This window comes from Strigops habroptila, chromosome 2 (assembly GCF_004027225.2).
Source record: "Strigops habroptila isolate Jane chromosome 2, bStrHab1.2.pri, whole genome shotgun sequence".
Classification (NCBI taxonomy): domain Eukaryota; kingdom Metazoa; phylum Chordata; class Aves; order Psittaciformes; family Psittacidae; genus Strigops; species Strigops habroptila.
In genome coordinates, this window is record NC_044278.2 from 12,387,061 (window position 1) to 12,409,215 (window position 22,155).

Genomic DNA, 22,155 nt, shown 5'->3' on the forward strand with positions numbered 1-22,155 from the left:
TAGGGAGAACATGTGACCGTGCTCACTCTGTGGCTTGCTGTCCTTCTACTGTTCTAGCATCCAGTCATCAGACTGGCAGCATTAGAGGCTAAATCCTTGTCTTTTCCCTTTAGTGTCTGTTCACCATCCTGTGGTTTCAGATTCCTAAAGTTCCTTGCCAGCAATGTTGATTTTACCTACTGCCATCAGGTTTTTATAAGCTTTGCATATATTACACTATCCCACCCCTTATCTTGCATCCAAATTGAACAGCCCCAGCCTCTTCAGTCTTTTCCCCCAAGGCAGCTGCTCTGTCCCTTTACTCCTTTAATTGTCTCCTTTCTTTTCTCTACCTTTTTGAATTCTCCTCTGCCCTGCTTGCATGCCATTCTTGTCTCCACATCTTGGTTCTTATGACTGTAGCGCTCCAAGTCTTTACATAGCAGCAAAATGACGTTCTTCCTTGTGCTCAGTTCCTTCTTGTTGATGTCCAACATCTAGATGGTGTTTTCAGTGAATGTTGTGCACTGAGCCAGTAATTTCTGAGGACTTCACTTTTTTGGATGGTGAACTCCAGCTGTAAATCTGTATGTATTGTGTTAGATATGTCTGCATTGAAGCTCAGGTACCACACTTCGCTTACTCAGTTTAGAGAGGTCGTTCCAGAATGCATAGTCACTGCCATTGCAGCTGGCTGACCTGAATAAGGTTAGCTTTGTCTGCAGACTTGGAGAATTTCACTTCTCTCCAGGTCACTGAAGATGCTAAATAGCATGAGTCCTACCAATGCTGCCAGGTCAGCTCCACTATTACTTTTCTCTATAGTGGAAAGTCAACTATTAAGTCTTAGCCTTGCTTCCTAGTCCATAAATGGGCCTTTCCTCTATAACGAGGCAACTTGACTTCTTGTCATAGACTGTTAAAGATGCAGCCTGGGCTTTTTGAAAGCCCAAGTATGTGTTTTCCTTGGATCATGCTTACCTGTTTGCTTGGAGTGCCGGCAGGGTTTCTCTTTGCCAAAGCCATGTTCAGCTTGTCCCAGCAGGTTGTTTGTTGTGACTCTATATCTGCAATCTTGCCATGGATGGAGATCACACTTACCAGGTAGCTCTTAAGGTTCCCACTGGAATATTTCTTTTTTTATGGAGAGCCCACCAGGCCAATTATTGAAGAACTTGAAAAGAAACCTGCAAGTAATGAGAAGTATCTTCTCCTGACCTAGTACACACAAAACCACGGGTTTGGATAGCGTGAAGACTCAATTATAGCTAGAACAGTCCTGCAAACTTTAACTGTACTATGTTCTGTGCCGTATTAGACCCAAATTGGGCACGTGGTAAGTCTGTTCTGATAGTGGCAGATACCTGTGTTAAGGCTGACTAACCTCTTTACCCCTTGCTGCTTTTTTTTGAGTACAGATTTGTATTCACCTTCCTAGTGGGAGGGCTCGTTTAATTTCCTGCCTGACCCTGAGCTATTCAGTCCCCCTGCTAGTTTCTTCCACAGCTGTGCTGTGAACCCAATCGGTGAGATGATCCAGACTTGCAAGTGTATGTCTTTTAATAAAAAACACAGCTTGGTTTCCTTCCCACATTACTTCACTGATGTTTATAGCATAGCCACACAGTTTCATCAGCATGATTTAGTGCGTGGTGAATTATGGTAGCAGGGAGAGGACTAAGCTGCTGCGGTGTGTGGGAGACTTCTTAATCTGACTGAGCTACCAGAGGAGAGCAACGTGCAGCTTCGCAATCAACTGTATGTAAAACCAGGAAGCTGGGAGTCCTAACCAGGTTTTTCACACAACAATACTTGGCAGTTATGGCTACTGTGATGATTGTGGTGGTACTTCCATGAAGCCCACTGCTACCTTTTTTGGTACAGTGTCATAGTTTAAGTTCAAATGTGTAATAGGCAGCAAATGTTGGCTTGTGGCCATAAGGTACAATAACAGAATATTGAACTCCTGTGGCATTGCTTTGATCTAGAAAGACTTGCGTTGGTGACAGTAATTTGTGAATCCTAATAGGAAGTATGGAAGATAGTAAATTGCTTTTCTGCTTGAAATAACCTTTATGTTACATTCAGATTGTCCCTGCTGATGGTAAAACTGAAAAAATGGAAAGTACAAGGATGTGTACTTGTGAAACTGAAATACATTGAATCAGTGTGTGATTGCATACTTGCAAGAGATATCCTAGTTCTGAAGCAGAGCCATTGCATCATGTTGGAGATGGGAATGATGGCTGTAAAACTCTGGACCTCAGCCTGGTTGTTGGAAGCCAATAAGCATCTGTACGTGAAACAATTCTTGTCGTAAGGGAAAATTCCTGTTAGAAGTTTTGTTTCTCATAATTGGACTTGCTTATGGTGTGTTTTTTGAAAGATGGATTGTCTGAGTTAATATTTTTGTGTGAACATGACTACATATTTTTCTGTTAATGAGAGTGTATTTTGCAGATGATGTTGCATTGGTCTGTCCTGTGAGGCTTCTGTGGGGACTTCTGTATCTGGTGGGGCAAATGATAGGAGGATGGATTGAAATTGAAAGGAGTAGTTTACAACTATTAAACACCAGTGCATACATAATGTGGTTCTTATGTTTAAAACCACCAAAGTGGTATTCTTGGGATGCCTTTTTTTCATTATGTGAAAACCTGTCAGTGCTAATCCTGTTAGTTCTGCTGACCGAGGTTTTACCTAGGGATGTTTCTTAGACTAGTGCAAAGACCTGAGGTGCTTTATGGGAGCATGTTCTTATCTTAGCTGTGGGTCTTTCAGTTCTAATATATTAAGGAGATAATGAACTTCTCTGTTTAAGAAATTACAGTATAATTAATTTGTCAGTGCTTTCTTGTTGCATAAGCAACTTTCTGCTTCCTAGTCTTAAAGTCCACAAGTCCCTGTCATGAACAACAGCTTTCTCTCCTCAGGATACAATTTCTAATGCTGTAATAAAATGTCCTGGCTTTCTACTCTTGAGGTATAATTTTGTGTAGATTCTTTAGTGATGAAGAGAACTTCTGAAGTACTTGGAGTTATGGAGGAAACCAAGCGTATGTACAAGTGTCTGCACAAGTACGATGCCTCCTGTACACGTCTTCATCTGATTCTAACTTTCTGAGGAATAGTTCTGCTGCCTTGGCAAATCAGCTAAGAATAAAGGTAGATGGAGATCCATCATTGGGATAGATGGGGATCAATCATTAGATTAAAAGACCTCTCTGAGTAATGTCAGTATTGCCATAATCTTTGCTGTTGGAAAGGCAATGAGATTGAGTTTAACGTTTACCAGCCATCTAATTTTGATGAACCCACATATTAATCTCCTTTCGATGACGAGCAGTGTATATAAAAGTATCTAAAGGTTTTTCTTTGTTCTTTCATTTGTGATGGAGGCAGCATGCATATTTGCCCTATCAGACTTTTTGGTTGTAACAAACTGAAAAGGGCAATAATTGGTTTAAAAAGCAGATTGTATTTTCAGCTCATCTTATAAATAAGTGTTTCGAAAAAATAATCACACACATGTAAAATTGTGTACCAACTCACTCGGTGTTTCAAAGAAAATACTGGGAAAAGAGCTATTTCTCCTTCATTGCACACTGAATTGTAGTGCTGTTTGATTTGTCAAGGATCTAAAGTGATAGGAGATGTTTTCTTCTATGCAAGTGTAAAGGAAAACAGAATTCCAGGTTCATTTCTTGGCAGATAAAGAACAGTTACGGATTTGGTTGTTAGAGAAACACGTAAAGAAAGTTAAACAGGGGAAGTTCAGGTGAGATATAAGGAAGAAGTTCTTTACTGTGAGGGTGGTGAGGCACTGGAACAGGTTGTCCAGGGAAGTCGTAAAGGCTCCACCCCTGGCAGTGTTCAAGGCCAGGTTGGATGGAGTCTTGGGTGACATGGTCCAGTGTGAGGTGTCCCTGCCCATGGCAGGGGGTTGGAACTAGGTGATCTTAAGGTGCTTTCCAACCCAAACCATTCTGTGATTCTATTCTATGTTTATTCAGAAGAATCTTTTTACTAAAGGAAGAATAAAGGGTATATTTTATAATAACTTATAGATAAACAGGAACATGAGCAGAGTTTTCTGCTTTATTGTTGTTTTTTGCTGTAGCTTTTTAAGATAATGAGCCTCATCTTGCCTTTGCCGAAATCCTTCTGTGCTAAGTTTGATTTATGCATTCATGCAATGCCAGGCTGCCAGGTGAGTGGCTGCTACTGTGGCAAATAACTTTTATTCAACACTTCCCATCTCCACCGAAATGCAAACATTCAAGCACTCTATATGTTCCTTTCCAGGAATTACTTTCTTCTCACCTCTAAGTCAACAGTACTTGATACTTATCTTATGTTACTGTGATCTTCTCTCGTTTCCAAACTCATGCTATGTGTTTCTGATCTTATTTTATTTAGTCTGCTTAAAGATGTCAGTCAATTTTACATTATATTTGTTTCCATCCAATCCCAAGGTGAAAGATGAATTTCTTATCAAGGTGAAGTCTAATCCCGCATAGTAAAAAGTGCCTGGGTGCTGCCTCGTATGCACGTGCCTTAGCCATCCTGGACTTTGAATGGAATTGTTACTACTTGCTGCTGTAGATGTTGAGATAAAATTTCATCTTCCTAATAGGTAGCTGTGACGCTAATATGCTTTAGAGATGTCACTTCTCAGGTCTGCAAAGAAAGGGTTGATTGGTTTATTGTTTGTAGTATCTTTAGATCTTGGGCTGGGCTCGCAAAGGCAGAAAGAAAAATCCAGAAGTACTGCCTCTGGCTTGGGATAGCTGTCCCTGCAAGCTTGTCCTGTTTCATACTCTCCCTTAAACACTTCCTCTTGGCTTCTGTAAGAGAAGGGAGAACGGGGTGGATGAAGCTGTGCTTTCTCGCTTATGTGCTTCCTTTATCTTGATAGCTACCACATTTGAGTATTTTTCCTCTATCTGAGCCTTTCTAATAAAGGAATCATATTCTTCGAAATGCTTTGCTTGTTAGTTACTGTCTAGGCAAATAAACCAGGTAAATAAACCCTTGTCTGCAGGAGAACATTAGAGTGCTCCTCTATCTACTCTCCTCTGAGAAAGATGTCTCGTACTGTCTTGAAAGTAGCCTCCTTACCTGGACCAAGATAAAGCATTGCCATTATTCTTCAGTCACAGCAGCACTAGATAAATAATAGGCTCCATTATCCCCTTCTAGAAATGAAAATCTTTTGCATGTACCCACAGTCTTGGCTTCATAATGCCTGGTTTATCTTGCTTGAGATTCCTAGGATGAGGACATATGTAGGAAGAGAAGGAATAGCCAGCAGTGTTAAGACCTTGGTCTGTTTTCTTTTCTCTCAAAGACTGTCAAGCTTCTAGTTAAGAAAACTTGCTGCACTGCTGGTGCTTTCAAAACCTACATAGATTGGGAACAGCAGCCCTTGAAAAGCCTCCTCTTCTGGATAAGTATACAACTTTTTCAGGCATGTAGAAAAATTTAACGTCTCAAAATTTACTCCTGTGTTTTTAGGCTTAGCATCTACCTAGTAGTGATAGTGATACTAGGTAGTATCATTTTCTGCTTTGTCATATCTTCAAAAGTGACGCTCTGCCTGGCATGGAAACCGGCAGAATTTGGGAAAGGTCTGATTTTGCTAGTTATTTTTGCCCCCATAATTGAGAGGAAGTTTTGCTAAAGCAGTGCTGCCCTCCTCTTCCCTGTTTCCAGATACCTGTCTCTATTTTAGGATTTCAAGCTCCAGCAGTCTTCCTTAACAAACAATTACAGGAACAGTTTTGAGAATTTCAGCTCTGTTTGTAGAGACTGGCCCTGAAAGCCTCAGTCTGCTCATGTGCTGGCAGAAGGGAATTAAATTCCCAGATGTCTGGGCTCACTCTTACAAGGAGAAATATTCCTTTTGTTCATGTTTGTTCTTTGTGGAGAAAACTAATTCCCATTGTGTAGGATTTTGTTTTAGTAAGGTCTGTATATTGCAATAAAATATTTGGAAACATCTTCTGTAGTTTGAATTACACTATTGTCCTTTTACTGGGGAAAACAGTCTTATTGAAGTAGGTTTATTGTTCTGAGAGAGGAAAAATAAACTCTAATATATAGGTTTAAGAAGCCCTAGAAGAAAATGGTACTTTCTGCTGGCTAAAGTATGGATTTTAAGGCAAGATAGTTACTGTCCATAAAAAATGCCCATGCTGGTATAATGTAACACTTTCTGTTTTTTATTTATTAATGTCTCTGGACTTTCTGCCTGCTTCCATGTCCTTCCTCTGCCATCCGGAGCACTCACAGTGCTGTGGGGTGAATTAGGGCGGGGAGTTTTGTTCCTCCAGAAGCAGTTCTGATCCAGCTCACCCTCTGATAGCAGCTGTTTGATACCTAGTACCAGCACAAAGCCGTGTCAGGACACAAGGAGAGATGAGAGGACTAGCATTGCCCTTCTGAAGGCGGCCTCCTCTGCAGGCTGCACCTCCACCACGGCGCTGAGTCAAAGGGTGTGGATTTGTGTTACACGTTGCGTGGCTTACTTGGGAGTATAGGCAGTAAGGAACACACTTGTTCCCCGTTCTTCCCCTTGTCCCATCTAACAAACAACTGCCTGTCCTCAGGATGAGTCGGTTCAGCTTGCTGACTTGAGGCTTGATGTATTTTGGAGATGGATTAGTCTGTCAGATCAGTAAGCTAAACTGACTCATCCTCAGGCTACAAGATTGCCAAATTTACCATTGCGGGAGCACGAAGGTGGGAAACAAGACCATCCTTTTAGGCAGTAGCCTCACTTTGATCAGATTTGTATAACATGAAAATGAGCTGTAGTCGCTCTTGTTTAAAGATGTCCAGCATGTAGTTCTCTTGCTCTTCTTGCCCTACTATTTTTATTCTCTTAAAAATAAATTAAAAAGCAAGACTTGCCAGTGATGAAAAGCTTTATACATCTAGCTTTTAAAATGCTGCCTCATCTGTAATAAGAGCTCCTTCACCAAGATAGCTATTCCTGCCATGGAAAATATCTGCATTGCACTGACGGCATGCCTGCAGTTTCTTAATGTTAATTGAGAGAATGCTCTCCTTGAATTCAAAACCGTCTATTACCTAAACTGACTCGTTCCATTTCTGTGCAGTTCTGTGTCATCATCTCGAGCAGTAACTTGGGGTGGATGCAGAGGACGTGTAGTGTCTTCAAGCTGGTCTGTGTTCTGCAGTATGAATTGAACACACAAGGACAACTTGATTTTGCCCTCTGTAGAAATGGTTGTAATGCCCCTTTCACTTCTTAGAATGGTGTTCAACTGCAGGACATGATTCATCGCAGGGATTCAGATTAAGGATTAAGCTGCTGCTCACTCTTTGACTTTTTCCCACCTGAGGTGGATACTGGTTCTGAACAGCTGGCAATTTTCTTACTCCTTCTACAGCATTAGAAGAAAGGCATCAAATGAATGCCTTATCCTAACCAGCTTCATCTGTCTTTCTCTTTGGGTTTTGGCTGCTGTATCAGATTCCAGTTAATGCTTCTCACTGATTTCACTCAGTCCAATTCACTTTCTAGGTTGGATGCTGGGTCTGTGATGCTGTTTCTGGTCCATGCTCTATTTCTACCCTGTGTTCAGTGAAATTGGAGAGTAAGAAAACATACCAAGTCCTAGTAGGACACAAACTAATTGCGGGGTACTTGCAGAAGGGAGAAATCGGAAAGCAAAAAGCAGAGTCTTATGACGTCCCGGAGAGGAGAAAAATGTATTGGAACCCAGGGCTCTGGCTGGGGGGAGAGCTTGGTCCTTCATCCTCCCAGGGAAACTCTGCAGGTTCAAGTGGGTGTTGCTTTTCATTGCACCTGGGTTTTCGAGGCTACGTATGTTACTTATAAATAGAGAAATTGCTCTTTTTTAGGCAAAAAATTGGAGGTTTGAGGGTGCAGCATTGCAACAAGGATTGGAAGCTGTGGCAGATACCCGCAGCAGTGTAACAGAAGGGACCCTGCCAAAGAGAGCCCAGCAGATAGGGAGCTACCTGCTTTTTGCCCTGCTCCTTCCTCTGCAGTTCCATGGGCTGGCAGGAGTTACAGAGGCCACAGAGAACTCCTCAGAGGCTGCTGGCCTGCGCTGCCTGCGGTGGTGACAGCAAGTGCTTCCTATGCTCATGCTTCAAACTCATTTGGGGGCTCACTCTGTCCAGTGTTAATCTGATAATAGTCCTGCTCCAAATTCTCTTCGCTCCGTGAATCTCTGCTCATTTCCGCTTCTCTCTGCTTTTTCTCTTTTTAGTATGGTTCTGATGTTGTTCTGAGTTTTGGGGGCTGGGGTATTGTGGGGTTTTCCCGTTTTTCCCCCTCTCTCTGCTCTTCACCTTTTTTTCTTTTTAGTCTATTCACTTTTAGGTGTTTTCTTTTTCCATTCCTTCCTTCCTTCCATTTCCAATAACTGTGGCACTCACCTGAAACAACTGCCCATTATAGTGTTTCCTCTGTGGGCTGTGCTGTCTCCAGCCTAGGTCTCTCTGTCTCTCTGCTCTTTAGGCTGGGCTGCAGGCCTGCCCAGGCAGGAGCTGTCTCTTATTCCTGGTGCTGTGCCTAGCACTATGGGGTCCTATTCACACTTGGTACTTAAGCACTGTAATAAACACGATTGAAAGATTTCTTATTTAAACCCTAGTGCAAGAATGGAGAGTCCCTCTCAGATGTATTAAGATGTTCTTAATTTGTGCAAGTGTGTGGTAGGGAGGGTCTTGGCAACTTGCAGCTACTGCAGGTGGCTGTTCTGTGGGTTATGCTTAATGGTACGGGCTGGTGCATTGGGAACCTCTTAGTGGATGCAGAGAGAATGAAAAGGAAAAAAACAGTGATAATCTCTGTTCTCAGCGATCAAAGATGTACTTGGCTAGGTGATGTATATACATTTAAGTGGATTCAGAAACTATAACAAATGCAGTTAAAACTGAGCCAGGGAGGTCTCCAGCAAGTAGAAAGGCTTCTATTTAAGTGGTTTACAAGAAACTACTTAAGCGAAGGGTTTACAGGTCATACCAGTCATCTTGACGGGAAGATTGTAGGCCTCCTAGGAATTCCCCAGATGTGCTCATTTGTTAGTCCGCAAGAAGAGGGAGGTTTGGAGTCTCTGACGGTGCTCTTAAAGTAGGCATGTCAGTAGGTGCTCAATGGTGGGCCTTGCTAGAAGACGCTGATAGACTCGTTGACGGTCAGCTGTTGAATGGCACGAACAAGTGGGTAAATACGATCTGTTTGCAACTTGGGGTTCTCCGGTGCCCTGTCAGGGCTCAGTTACAGCGTTTTTATAAGTTATTACATGTCAGCTGAACTGCTGTAGTCGTCTTTGGCAAACGTTTGTGAAATCATGCTCCCTGACAATGTAAGAGGGAGGAACAACCAAAGAAAAGAGAAGAAATCCTAGTACTGTATAGCTGAATTTCTCAGCTAGAAATGAACTCAGAGGTATATAGTGAAGGGGGATACTGTTGAGGCTACAGTCTCATGCTAAAGTGATGTTGTCATACTGTTTCTGCTCACTCCGTATCTCTGTCCTTGTCTCTCGTGCTGCGTATAATCTGTAAGCTCTTTGGGGGTAGGAATGACCTGACCTGAGATTATAAAAAAACAAATGCTGTTCTGCTCGCTTCAGTACTCTCTTCCTAATCGGTGGAATCATCTTATCTAAATTTAAAATTGATTTATATATCGAAATAACTTTTGTGGGGTGGGTTCGTCTGCATGTGGGTGAGGAGAGAGGAGAACAGAAAGAGTGCCTACTAAAAATAACTTGTTAAGGAGCATGAGACTGCTTATGAAACCCCACTGGCAGCCAGTGTTTAGATTACCTTAATTGTATGTTTCTGCATTTTTTTTCCAAAGCAGAAATTAAAGTATAAGCATTCCGGTGGAGAGTTTTTGTAGTCACAGAAAAAATTTCTTCTAATGCTGCTCCCTAAGGTAATAGGGCAGGGTTTTCCCTCCCCGCCTTGGTGTTAACAGCAGCTTGAGAAGGCTCTCTTCCTTGGAAATGTACTGTCTTGGTCTATCTTTGCCATGACAGATAGACTACTTGAAGCAAGTTATGTGTTACTGGCAGGGATGGTTGATACAAGCCCTAGATGTGCCTCTGAAAGGTAGACCACCTTATCCAGCGGTAGAAAGGAAGGCTTTAGTAAAATGAATCTTTTCTTCAGATGCTGCGAGTAAACATCCCTTTTGGATTCAGCTGCTTGGGTTATAAGTCAGCGGGATGGTAACCTGCTGGGATTTCGTGATGGCCAGTTCCAGCAGCTGGCTGTTGGAATCTCATCTGCCACCGTTGGATCCATGGGAGGTTGTCTGATGGCCAATGTGATAGGCATCCAGTCTAGATCGAAAGGGCTCTTCCCATCCTTTTTCCTCTGGTATTTTTGTTTTGCTTTTGTGCCGAGGTAGACTAGCACAACTGTCAGTGTTGCGCTGTGCTTGCTTTGGTTTCCTTAGTTAAGATCTGAAAACATGCAGAAAGTAATGCCTTGGAGCTTTATGTGACCTTGTAGTGGACATTTTAACAAGCCTATGATGTGAATGTTCTGTGACCTGCTGAGTACCTTGTTCATTTTCTAAAGGCTTCTTTATAGTATTTAATTTTAACCTTTCAAAGAGAATGTATTGAATGCCCCCTCCAAAAAATTATGATTACCTCTAAAGGACATGTAAAGCTCTGATGGCATTTGGAATGACTGAACTGAGGTGCAGTAAATCCACATGCTGTTCCTTTAGTTAAATTTTAGGGGGTTTATCCCAGTATAAATAATAGAGAAGGAAAAAGCCCCTGCATCTTGATGTTATTTTACGTTTGTTATATCAAATGTAGACATGTGAGACATGCCATTACCTGTCACACTTTCCTGGAAATAGATTTCATTTCTTCTTCCTTGTGACATACTGACCTTAAAAAGGCATGAAGACAGAGGTCAATTGAGTTACACACTATTTTATTCTTTGTAACAAAAGTTTTCTTGCCTTTCTGGCCTCTTACTGCTTATTCTGTACTGATGGTATAGTTTGTTTTACTAGGCAGGAGTCAGTCACTGCTATTTGTTTACTTTTTACTCCATTTTCCAGTTGTCTCCAGCATAAACTTCTTAGCACTTTTTGTATTTAGAATTTGTATTACCATTTTAGAAGCTGTTGAGCAAAAAGTAGAGGTCCCAAAATTTTTTTGGGGTTACAGATTTTGCCTCCTGGAAAATGCCTCCTGCCTTTTAACTTAGTGGTCTTTGGCTTGGCAATTGTTGCTGAAATTTGTCCTGATTTATTTGTCTCTGGCTTGAACTGAATTGATACATAAATAACCATGACCATCATTTCATCACTATCAATAAAGCCTCTGAATGACTGCTTCACCTTTTCATCATTTATCACTTTACTACAGTTTTGTTTAAATTGGATGCAGATTTTGACTGTTGTGCAAAGCAGCATATCTGGTGCTGAGCTATGACACCACTGCATTAGTGCTGAGTAGAAAAAAATGGTTTATGTAAGTATTGAACCTCTTCTGACCTTCTTAATACCCAAAGTTGCATGTCTATCCAGTGCAGGCTTTCTTATTTCAAGCCTACCAGTTGCAGTTCAAATATATCTTTACTGTGAGGGTGGTGAGGCACTGGAATGGGTTGCCCAAGGAAGTTGTGAATGCTCCATTCAAGGCCAGGTTGGATGGAGTCTTGGGCAACATGGTCTAGTGCAAGGTGTCCCTGCGCATGGGAGGGGGTTGGAACTAGATGATCTTGGAGTCCTTTCCAACCCAAACCATTCTATGATTCTATATTGTATGCTTTAGAAAAGATTCCCATCTAAAATAAAAATCTGTGTTCAAAAATAACCCTAACTTTCAGAGGCTTTTTAGAAAAAATAATTTCCTTATTAATTTTGTCCACCCACATTCTGTCCCAAACTGCTGCAGTTTCTATTTATAGTAATTATGGGCAGTATCTTTTCCACCTGCAGATCAGAGCCCTCTCTGAAATGGCTGTTCCTGAAATGGGTAGCTTTTAGATATAATCCTCTAGCTTTCTCTCTTTGGCTTAAATTGTTTGAGCACTTAAAGTCTCACTCAAAGTAATGCGTTTTTCTGACCTTATAATGTCTGTGGCTTCTTTCTGAATCTCTAGTGTTTTGAATCATCACTCCTGAATTTTAGCTATCAAAAGTGAGTGCTACTATTCCAGTAGCTGTTGCATGGGTGCCAAATAGGAAAGATAATATTACCCTCCCCCCCCCCCCGCTTTTTATTGTTGTTGGGTTTTTGTTTGGTTTGGGGTGGGGGTTTTTTGCATTTTTGGTTGGTTAGTTGGTTTTTATTTTCTGGCTGATGTTCCCCTGCTTATACATCTAAGGATTGCTTTAGATCTCAGTAGCAATGTTGTGCTTAGGCACTTATGTCTGCGCCAGGATGTTTTGCAAGCCAGAGTTGATGACTCCACTCTTTGGATGGCTTTACTTGGTTTGGCTGTATGGCCTGTCACCTTAGGTCCTGAATCCCTCTGCTTGATTCGTGCCTGGGTTAGGAAGAAAGGCCAGCTGCTTCTTCACTGATCTCTGCCCTGTGCAGAACTCTAAATCTTGTATCTGAGAGCTTCATAACCCATCCCTGGCAGTGTTCAAGGCCAGGTTGGATGGGCCTTGGAGAAACCCGGTCTAGTGGAAGGTGTCCCTGCCCATGGTAGGGGGTTGGAACTGGATGAGCTTTAATGTCCCTTCCAGCCCAAACCATTCTATGATTCATAGCAATTATTTCACATTTGTTGATACAAGCAGTAAGCATGAGATCAAAAGCTAATGCCAGTGGGGCCTCCTTCTATATTTTATTAGATCATAGTTGTCTTGAAACTTACAGACTAAAGTATTATAATTTGATGACTAATCATGTTTCTTTCTGTATACATGTTTTTCCATTAATTTAGGATGTGATAGCAAGTCAGAAACCCTTCAGAAGTCACAGTGCTTTTGCATCAGTACTTCTTTTTGCCTCTTTTTGACATGAACCTGTAATCTCTTTTTGTAACCGTCTCTATAAATCACCTTACTCCTTTATTCATTATCAAAGGAGCTGGTATGGTAGTTAATCTGAAATTGTTGTCAAACTTACAGGATCATGTGGATCATTCTGTCTACCTTTATTCTCTGAGTGTTCTGATTCCTTTCAGAAATCAATATCACTTCTCAGGCTTTTTAGCTAGCTCTTCCAAAATCCTTGGATACAAACTGTGAGATTCTTCTGATCTTAAATAACATCTGATGGATGCTCTTTTATTTTGTGGTATTCGGTTTCAGTCAAGAAGTCAGCCAACATTTCCTGTCTAAAACAAGTATGTGTGTGTGTGTGTCTGTATACATATTTAGTGAATACTTCTGCTTCTCTGGGTGATGATTGGCACACTTACAGGGTTTTGTTTAATGTTTGACCCAAACTGTTTCTGCAGTTTCATGGACTCCTTTTGCTTGGGGTAAATGTAAAACCAAACCACACTGTATTTTGTTAGACTCCTTTCTTAGATTCCTTGAGTTTTTCTGATTTGATCCTTGAATGCTCATTTCCATCTTGTACTGTCTCCCATTAGGTAACACTCATGCAGTTCACTGATGAAGAAAGGAAGTTGTCTAGTGAAACTGCTCATAAATATCACTTTTCTACTTTCTCCCCTGTAGGGGCTCATAATTATTCGCTTTTTGTGAAATTAACCTTTTAGAAATGTAGGCCAAAATAATCAGAAAAATGTCATCTAGCACTGTGACTTCTCCTGCTGACAGCATGCCTCAAGCATGTTGCTCACATCAAAGACTCTCAGAGCAGCTGATGACCTCCTTCTTCCTTCGCATGCCATGAACAGATATCTAAGAAGCCAGGTGTTTTATTTCATAGCCTAATCAGATGGTCAGCATCAGATCCCAGCAGATAACTTTTCTTGTGCTTTCTATTAAGAGATTTGTTTCACAAAGTATTCGGATCTTTTGACCTTCTCAATTATCAATGACTGAAAAAAGCCAGTGCAACTCTGATCGACTCCCATCCCCTTCTGGTCAATTGTTTCTCTATAGGTAGTTGTGTCACCTGCTGGTTGTGATCTGTTCAAATTGGCAGGGGCTAGTTCCAGCAGTGTAAGTTTTCCATGGAAGTGACTTGTTGACTGCATTGAACATTGAGCAAATTAAGGTGAAGGAGTGTGGAGAAGCCTTAGACTTGGGAGAGGGAGAAGTACTCAATGTCGACTTAAGACTGAGCCATATCTTAATAGGGAGGAGACACTGAGAATTAGAATAGATCAGTAAAGATATTTGAATTGAGTGGAGACCTCAGACATTGTAGAGAGTGTGTTGTAGGTTTAGAACTGCAAAACAACCAAAGTAACATCTAATGGAGGACCTGTGTGCATGCCAACGAGGAGGAGGGAAGTAAGAGTAGATGGGTAAAGCCAATAGAAAGAAGAAAAGGAGTTTGTAGATGGTGCAAAGGACAGATTGCACTTGAAGTAGGAAGGAAGCAGCTGTAAACATCCTACTAATTCATTGTTTTTTCAACTTCAAAACATATAGAAAAGGAGGAAGAGGGTGTGTGTGTAGTTGAAAGAAAAACGAATCATAGATACATGTACATTAATGTGCACTTGTACTGCTTGGTCAGAAGCTAAACAGTTGAAGGGATGTAGGGCAGACATAATCTTGGACTTTTTCCAGGCCTATTCAGTAGAAAGCGTGGGGTGCATTCTGATCAATAGCAAAGGACGTCTTTCATGGTCTCTGAGGGCTGAAGAGAATTTAATTTCCTGGCAGCTAGTTTAGGCACTGGCAAAAAGTATACGTGCAGTGCACTTGTTGAACAGTCAGCTTTGACCTAGTGTAGGAATCTGCAGCTGGTGGGGTACTGATGAGACAAAGTGCTTGTTCCAGTAGCAGAATCCCTTGTCTCACCTGGGTAAACACCTACCAGCATTTTTTCTGAGCTTCGTGCCTCTTTTCCCCAAACCATACAAATCTTTCACTAAAATAATACTGCTCCATATTAGTTTTGGTTTAATTGCTGAATTGTATAAATAAAACACAATTGAATATGTTCAGCTTCTTTCTGAGTGTACAGCATTGCATTTATATTCAGCTTGAAAGGGTAAGTGGCCATTGGCATTAGGTAAAATGATGACATGAGCCATTCTAAAGTTATGCGAACATACTGGAAAATAGAGTTAGAACTGGCACTGATGCTCTAATAAACTGTTCTTGTAAGTGGAGTATGTTCTTTTCTTCCCACAAACTGATGAGTATTCTCTGCTTTCAAACCACTGACGTTACCTAATGCTCATGATTTGTCCCATACAGTCATCATGTGCTAAAGGTGGAAAGTGAGCTAGAAAGATCAGAGCATTTGGGAATTAAAATGTCTGGATTTTGTTTTCAGTTTGCACGTCAGACTACAATAACCTTATCATCAAAACCCATCCATTTAATAGCACACCATGGCTGTTAAACATCAACGTTGTGTGGGGAAATGCTTTAAGGGTTTGCATGAAATGTACCAAGCGTCCTACAGAGTGATAGCTATTTATTTTCACTTGTGCTACTGTCCTAGATGTTACAAAGGTGGTTTGCCCAGGTGGTGGTTGTGCAGGCACGTGAATGTGGTTTTTGTTACAATAAAGCTAGGTCATATTGCCCCAGAAAGCAGCAGCTTCTGGACAAATACTAATGACCTTCTGATGTGAGCTGTGCTGTAAGAGCTGTTTAGTATTTTGATGTTTGGTCCTTCCTTCCTTCCTTGGTTTTTCAATTTAATGTTCTAGTTCTATTGTAGACCTACAATTGAAGGTGTTGAGGGTATTGTGTGTTTGACAATGTCTACTTATCCACTGGGGACACTATGTCTCACAGTCCAAAAGAGAATTAGAGGTGAAAGGGATGAGACATAAACTGCCTAGGCTTCTCATTAAGACTTGCTGTGTGGTATAATGCTTCTTGGTGTTGTCTTTTAGGAGTCTCAATTTGGAGGTACTGCAGGTTGCTGGAAAAGGGTGTTTTTGTCCCTTCAGACACTGGAAGCTGCTCCAAGGTCTCCACGCAGCTTCTCTTCTCCAGGCTGAACAGCCCCAACTTTCTCAGCCTGTCCTCATGCAGGAGGGGCTCCAGCCCCTCGTGGCCTCCTCTGGACTTGCTTCAAGAGCTCCATGTCCTTCTTATATTGAGGGCACCGGAACTGCACACAGTGTCAGTGCTTACACTTTTAAGATCTGAAGATGTTAAGTTTGGTTAGGACCTGTTTTTCCATGGACTGAAAGGAAAGCATGTAAAACTGATGGCTCTGGAGAAGGTGGCCAGGTTGTCACAGCGCCACGTTGGGAAGAACCACCTGACATGGCGTGAAATTCAGGGTTTGCTAAAGGAATTGCAGCTCTGAAGAGTGTCCTTAGAGCAGATCCCTTGAGACCAAGTACTTCAAATCTCAACCAGTATTGCCAGGGACAATATTTTTTTCTCTCTAAGATTTTGGTAGTCTTGATGTTTTTGAGAAAGTGCGGAACAAACCTCACTAACAGTAATGGTGATGCTGTGGCCTTGTGAGCACTTGAGTGGAGTCTCTGTAGAGTTTGAGTGGCGGCTGTGGAACAGCAGAGAGTGTATTTTCTTGCAGCCCTGTTGGATTCTGTAACTTGAGCTGTCATAACTGAAGGGCAATAAATGACTAGTGTGTGCCTGCAAAACATCTGTAACTTTGGTCCTATTGCAAACAAAATCAGGCCTTGAACAAGAGGAAGCACAGTTGGTGATGGCAGTAGCGCTAAGAGTAGGTGACAGCGATGTTGTCTTTTGATGGAAAGTGCTCTTGTGGTTGGCAGTGGACTGTTGAAACCCACAGCCACTGCATCTGCACAGCACTCTGCCCTTTACAGGCATGTACGTGGCAACAAAACCCAAAGCACATTCACCTGTGCAGCATCCACCATGATCTTGCATCTTGAGCGTACGTCACTGCATTCTGGTTCATGTTGAGATGCGAGCTAAGTGCGTGCCATCATCATCCTCCTTCCCCTTCCTTTCCCCACCCCAGTGCATGGCTTCCTTTACAAGGAAGGAGAGAGGAGCAGGACCGCGCCGTAGGACGCAGCCTAGGTTTTGCTTCAGGTCCACACAGCCAGCTTTGACAAAGGTTTTGCTTCCTAATGCATGCAAGCTGAAGCTTTGCATGTAAGTGGGTTTGTAATAAACTTTGTCAGTTCTTGGGTTTTGTTGCCACGTACATGCCTGTAAAGGGCAGAGTGCTGCTTTGCATACTGACAGGCTGGTTTCTTCAGTTACAGGAAAACACAGGGAAATGCTTCATTTTGGTAATATAAACAACACTGTGTTTAATACCACTTATGTTAATCAGATGTAGAAATAAGTACTTGTTGTTCATCTTGTTTATGCATGTATTTTGATTATTTATGTCTCTCTTGCTTCCCAGGAGACAAAGATGGCAGCAAAGTGACTACAGTAGTGGCAACTCCTGGACAAGGTCCGGACCGACCACAAGAAGTTAGCTACACAGACACCAAGGTTATCGGAAATGGATCTTTTGGTGTTGTGTATCAAGCCAAACTCTGTGATTCAGGAGAGCTTGTGGCCATTAAGAAAGTCCTGCAGGATAAAAGATTTAAGGTGAGCCTATGCATAAGTTCATAATGTTTTTATGAATGTTAACTCATTTTCCATGTCTTTGATGGCAGTGTTTTTATTTTTATTTTTACTTTTTAATTTATTTTCATTGGAGTTCATAAATGCATGTAAAAATTTCAAGAACTAAAGATTAAATAGATGTTTTATGATAAAGGGATATAGTTTAACTTGAAAATCAGTGAGTCACTGATTTTGTTATGATTATTTGGAGTAGTGCAAAACAGGAAGCTAAACATCCTGATTTGATGTGCTGTTTCCAGGTTGTAGACTAGATTTTTCAGACAACAAGCGACGAAAACAAGAGAAAGGCTTTTCTTATGCTTACTTCTTTCTAGCGTAGACTCTTCTCCAGTCATTAGTAATTAAGTTGCTGGAAGAAACAGAAGCCTTTAGGCTTTGTTCTTGGTTGTTGCACATACAGGTGGAAGGCTGTATTTGAGTAAATCAGGAAGTCCTCAGGCCAAGCAAGAGGATAACAAATACTGAGCTCAGGGCAGTTTGGACTGAGAGCGAGTTACTTCCCTTCATTACCCCATTTATAAACGTGATCTATTGTAGTGGGTTTTACTAGACCTAAATTCTTCCTTCTGCACAAGTAGCCCTCCAAAAAACTGTATTTTTATCTGGTGATGTTTAAACCAAATAAAAGTCAAGGACCATCAGCAACCCCACCACTGCTGTTAGTCTTGTGCTTGGTACTTGGTGTGCTTGACTGCTTCCCTTGTAGTCAGGTGGCCTGCAGCTAAAATTGTGCAAACAGTAAATGGTAGCAAAGGTACTGTTTTTAGTGTCTGAAATCAGTGGTGTGGGTTTTGAGATCTGAAGGCCACAGCCTTCACAGCTATAGAAGTATAAAGATAATTAATAGAGAAAGTGCCACAGATAATCTTCTTGCCATGGTTTTGATACAAAATCTTCTGAGCTTAAAAATAGGACGTTGAAACATATTTAAGAAAAATCAGTGATTTGAAACTTCTTTTTTGCAATTCAATACTTAGGTTTAGAAATCCTGAAGGCAATTAGATGACATTGTTATAATCTCTTCAGTTTTTTCAATTTTTTCCCTAAGACTTCAAGCACAGCTAGCTTTACTGTTCATGTTTTAAATTCATGTCCTGTTTTTGAAGCAAAACCATTCGTCTGAAGTGTTTTGAAGGAACTGGTATATGCCTTTTCCTGAGTCTTGAAATTAATGCTGTCATCACCACAGGCATCAGCATATCACAGATGCATTAGATGAAGAATGAAAGAGGAAAGATATGTTTAAATTAATCTAATCATGCAGCATTATTTAACTTCTAATTGAGAAAGGTGTGTAAAGTTCTCACATTGTTCTTGCATCTGAGTTATTTCTGGACTGTATTATGAGTGGAAGGCAATTAGTACTGGGGAAGCATGCAATGTGATGCAAGAGCGGATTATTTTAGAAGAATGGAAGAGGCAATGGCATAACAGAAGCTCTAAAATTAGTCATGCTTAAAAGACCATTTTGGTCTCTTCCCATTGTACAGTTTTAGGGGGGAGGCCAGGACATTTCCCTTAGCATGTCATGCTTGGTGGATGTCAGCTAGTGCTTTGGACCAAAATCTTTGATTTCTTTAGTCTCATGGCTGAGGTGTGTAGGGTGTCAAAATGAAAACTTGGTTGAACATTTTAGTTTCTGCCCATCAGATACTAATAGTTTGTGACATCTTAATTTTTATTTTTTGTTTTTCCCCAATAAATCTGTATTGGGCATCTACAACAAAATGCAGGGCTTTGGTTTTGTGGCAGTAGTTGGTTCAGAGATGTTTGGTTATGTCTTTATTTTGGAGAGAGATTTCAAAAAACATGGTATCTTGGAATATTAGCCCTCTTTTTGTTTAAGGAAAAACACCAAACTAAAAAGCTAAGTAGGGTGTTTCCAGTTTGGACTCTGAACTAGTTGCCTATGTATGATGACATAAGCTGAGAACATCCAGTACCTGGAGGCTTTTATACCCCTAATCTAGGTGGAATTAATGGTAGATGCATATGTAGATTTATGATAGATAGCATTAATTTAAAAATACTTTTTCTAAATTCCTAATTTGCACAGATCTGCAGAAGTACTCAAGTTACACATTTTGGTTTTATGGTCTTATCCCAAACTTGTATCCCAGCTGTGCAACATCCTTTACCTTCGCTCTCAGCTCCCTAGTTTTTGACATCATTCATCAGTTTAGTCCTGCCTTTCTTTTCACATTCTGATCTGGAAGTGTATGTTCTGTTGGCAGGAGGTGTAAATTCCTGCAGGCTGGATGAAAGCCTCTGCCTGGATAGATTTGGAAGAGGCATGTGTCTTACATCAGGAATAGCATACAATTACTTCGGGGTATGCTACTCATTGGTTGTAAATGCTGGACGAGATACTATGCCAGTTAAAGGGGGAACTCTTGGCTGTACATTTTGATTGCAGCGTAGGAGTGGACCAGCTCTTCTGCTCAGAGAGCTCAGCTGTGGTGTACAACTCAGCTGGGTTGTTGCCACCCCAGCATGGCTGTGTAAGTCTGGATCCAAGTCCTGGTGAGTGGATTTCCTTGAGAAATCTGCCACTTACCTCTCAAAATGTACATCCCTGCTCTGGCAATGATGAGGAAAACCCTAGTGTAGACAGCCAAGGGTGGCAAAGAGCTTGTTTGATTTAAATCAAGGTAATCAACTTCTGAGGGAAGAGAGGGGGCACTTTAGAAATACCTGTCTGCACTGTGGTCCCAGTGGTGGGGAAGCAAGAAGAGGAAAGTAATGCATGGAGTTGCTTCCTGAACTGTAGATCATCAACAGAACTTCCAACTGTATGCTTCAAGTTGGTGCCTGGTTATCCCTATATCCTGATGGATTTATCTTGGTACATGCAGTATAATTCCTTTGCGATTTAGGTCTTAAAAATAATTACAAAAAAAATATAAAGAAGAAGCTTTTAGAAAAGCCAGCAGGAAGTCTTGGAACTGCAAGATCATGATTCAGAGGCTTCAGGAAGGCCCAAGAGAGTGTAACTTACAGGCTCCTTCTGCATCTTGTGAATGTGAAGGGAGTTTATTGTAAACATCTGGAAAATGCATGACAGTTGCCAATTTTTAGATCTCTGACAGGAAGTTGAGATACTCTTACCCAGGTTTAAAGCTAGCTTGAAAGCTGGAATTACCAGAGGGGGGTTGTCTTTGTTTTCCTTTTCCATTACTATGACGGGTTTCTCGGCAGCCTCCACTGAAGTGGAAGCAGCATTGGACTACGCCAGAACAAAGTGACTGTAAAATCCTTCCTAAAGAGTTGAATGTTACAGTTTCTGTGATGGTAAAGATAGTCTGCAATGCTCCTACTTCTTTCTACTCCTTTGTTGCAGTTTAGTGGCTCTGCAGCTTGGCAGTGCAGTTCCTGCATGGCTGGGTTTTAAACAGGGTCTCTGAAGCGTTCTGGGGTTTAAATGAGCATTGTCTAGAGTTCAGTGTAACCTAGAGCAATAGTATTGGAACACTAGGGATAGAGACAAATGGCTGAGGGGGGTAAATAAACTAAACTATAGACTTCTGCTTAATTTTGGTCTGTAGTTCTCCTGCCTCCATTAAACTAGATCTCCATATTAAGTGTGAGGAGTTTAAATAATGTGGTTTTGCAAACTTACATGATATGTGAGTAGCTCACAAACTACATGCTGTTTATTGTTCATCCATTGGACCATTGAATTTTTCTCTAGTCAGTATGGAACATCATGCTTTCTTTGAGCTTTTATTTTTTGTTTGGTTTTGGTTCTTTTTTCAGTTAAAAGTTTAACAAGGGTAAGAGAGAGATGTTTCTCTTTGAAAAAACACATAAGACAGCTCTTCACAAGGTTTGGGGGCCAAAATCCATTCAAATGGCAAAATTCCCTGAAGACTCTGTCCCAGCTTTCACAGATCTTTACTGTTTCTGCCTCCCACAGATGCGTAAGGATAGGTCCTCATGCAAAGCATTAATAAAGATAGGTGCAGTTAAATTATTGATTTATAATATTTCGATTATTGTCATCCACGTCTGTCAGCCTAATTGTGGTGCTTGAAAAGAAAACACTGGTAGCATAGATTTTCTTCTACTGCTTTTGTTGGCATGTTCATTGGGATGTTCTTCAGAGTAAGAGTCAGTCATGTTGCTGTCTCATTCTGGAAGAAGAAATAATAAGCAAGCAGGTATGTTAGCATAAATAGGACTATCTTAGTCTAGTTTTTGTTATTCCTGTCATTCTTGAGAAATCCATTGGAATGAATGTGTGAATAGCTAGAAAAATGTCTCAGCTCATTGGCAATACTTAAACCCTTTGTATCTGAATTGCAGTACTTGATGTTTCTGCTTTAGCGCTCGAGTAGAAATGAAGAAGAGAGTTCATCTAAATGATGAAGAGAGTTCTTCATAATCCTGCATCTTTTCAGACAATCTAGAGCGGGCATTAACATTTCTTGTTAATGGCTCACATAGACCCGAAGTGTGCAGCAAGAGAAAGCCAAATTCTG

General features: G+C 41.1%; 1 protein-coding gene and 1 long non-coding RNA gene across 3 annotated transcripts in view; both read left to right on the top strand.

Moving 5' to 3' along the window:
* The window catches only part of GSK3B (glycogen synthase kinase 3 beta), a 152,169-nt gene that overhangs the window by 38,421 nt on the left and 91,593 nt on the right, over window positions 1–22,155 (top strand). For both annotated transcript variants that reach the window (XM_030471669.1, XM_030471670.1), the window contains exon 2: window positions 17,442–17,635. In XM_030471669.1, the coding sequence (XP_030327529.1) occupies window positions 17,442–17,635 (194 nt within the window). The remainder of the gene's footprint in view (window positions 1–17,441; window positions 17,636–22,155) is intronic.
* LOC115601532 lies at window positions 3,987–6,192 on the top strand. Its single transcript, XR_003989376.1, has 2 exons — window positions 3,987–5,078; window positions 5,117–6,192. It is a non-coding gene; the product is annotated as an uncharacterized LOC115601532 (long non-coding RNA).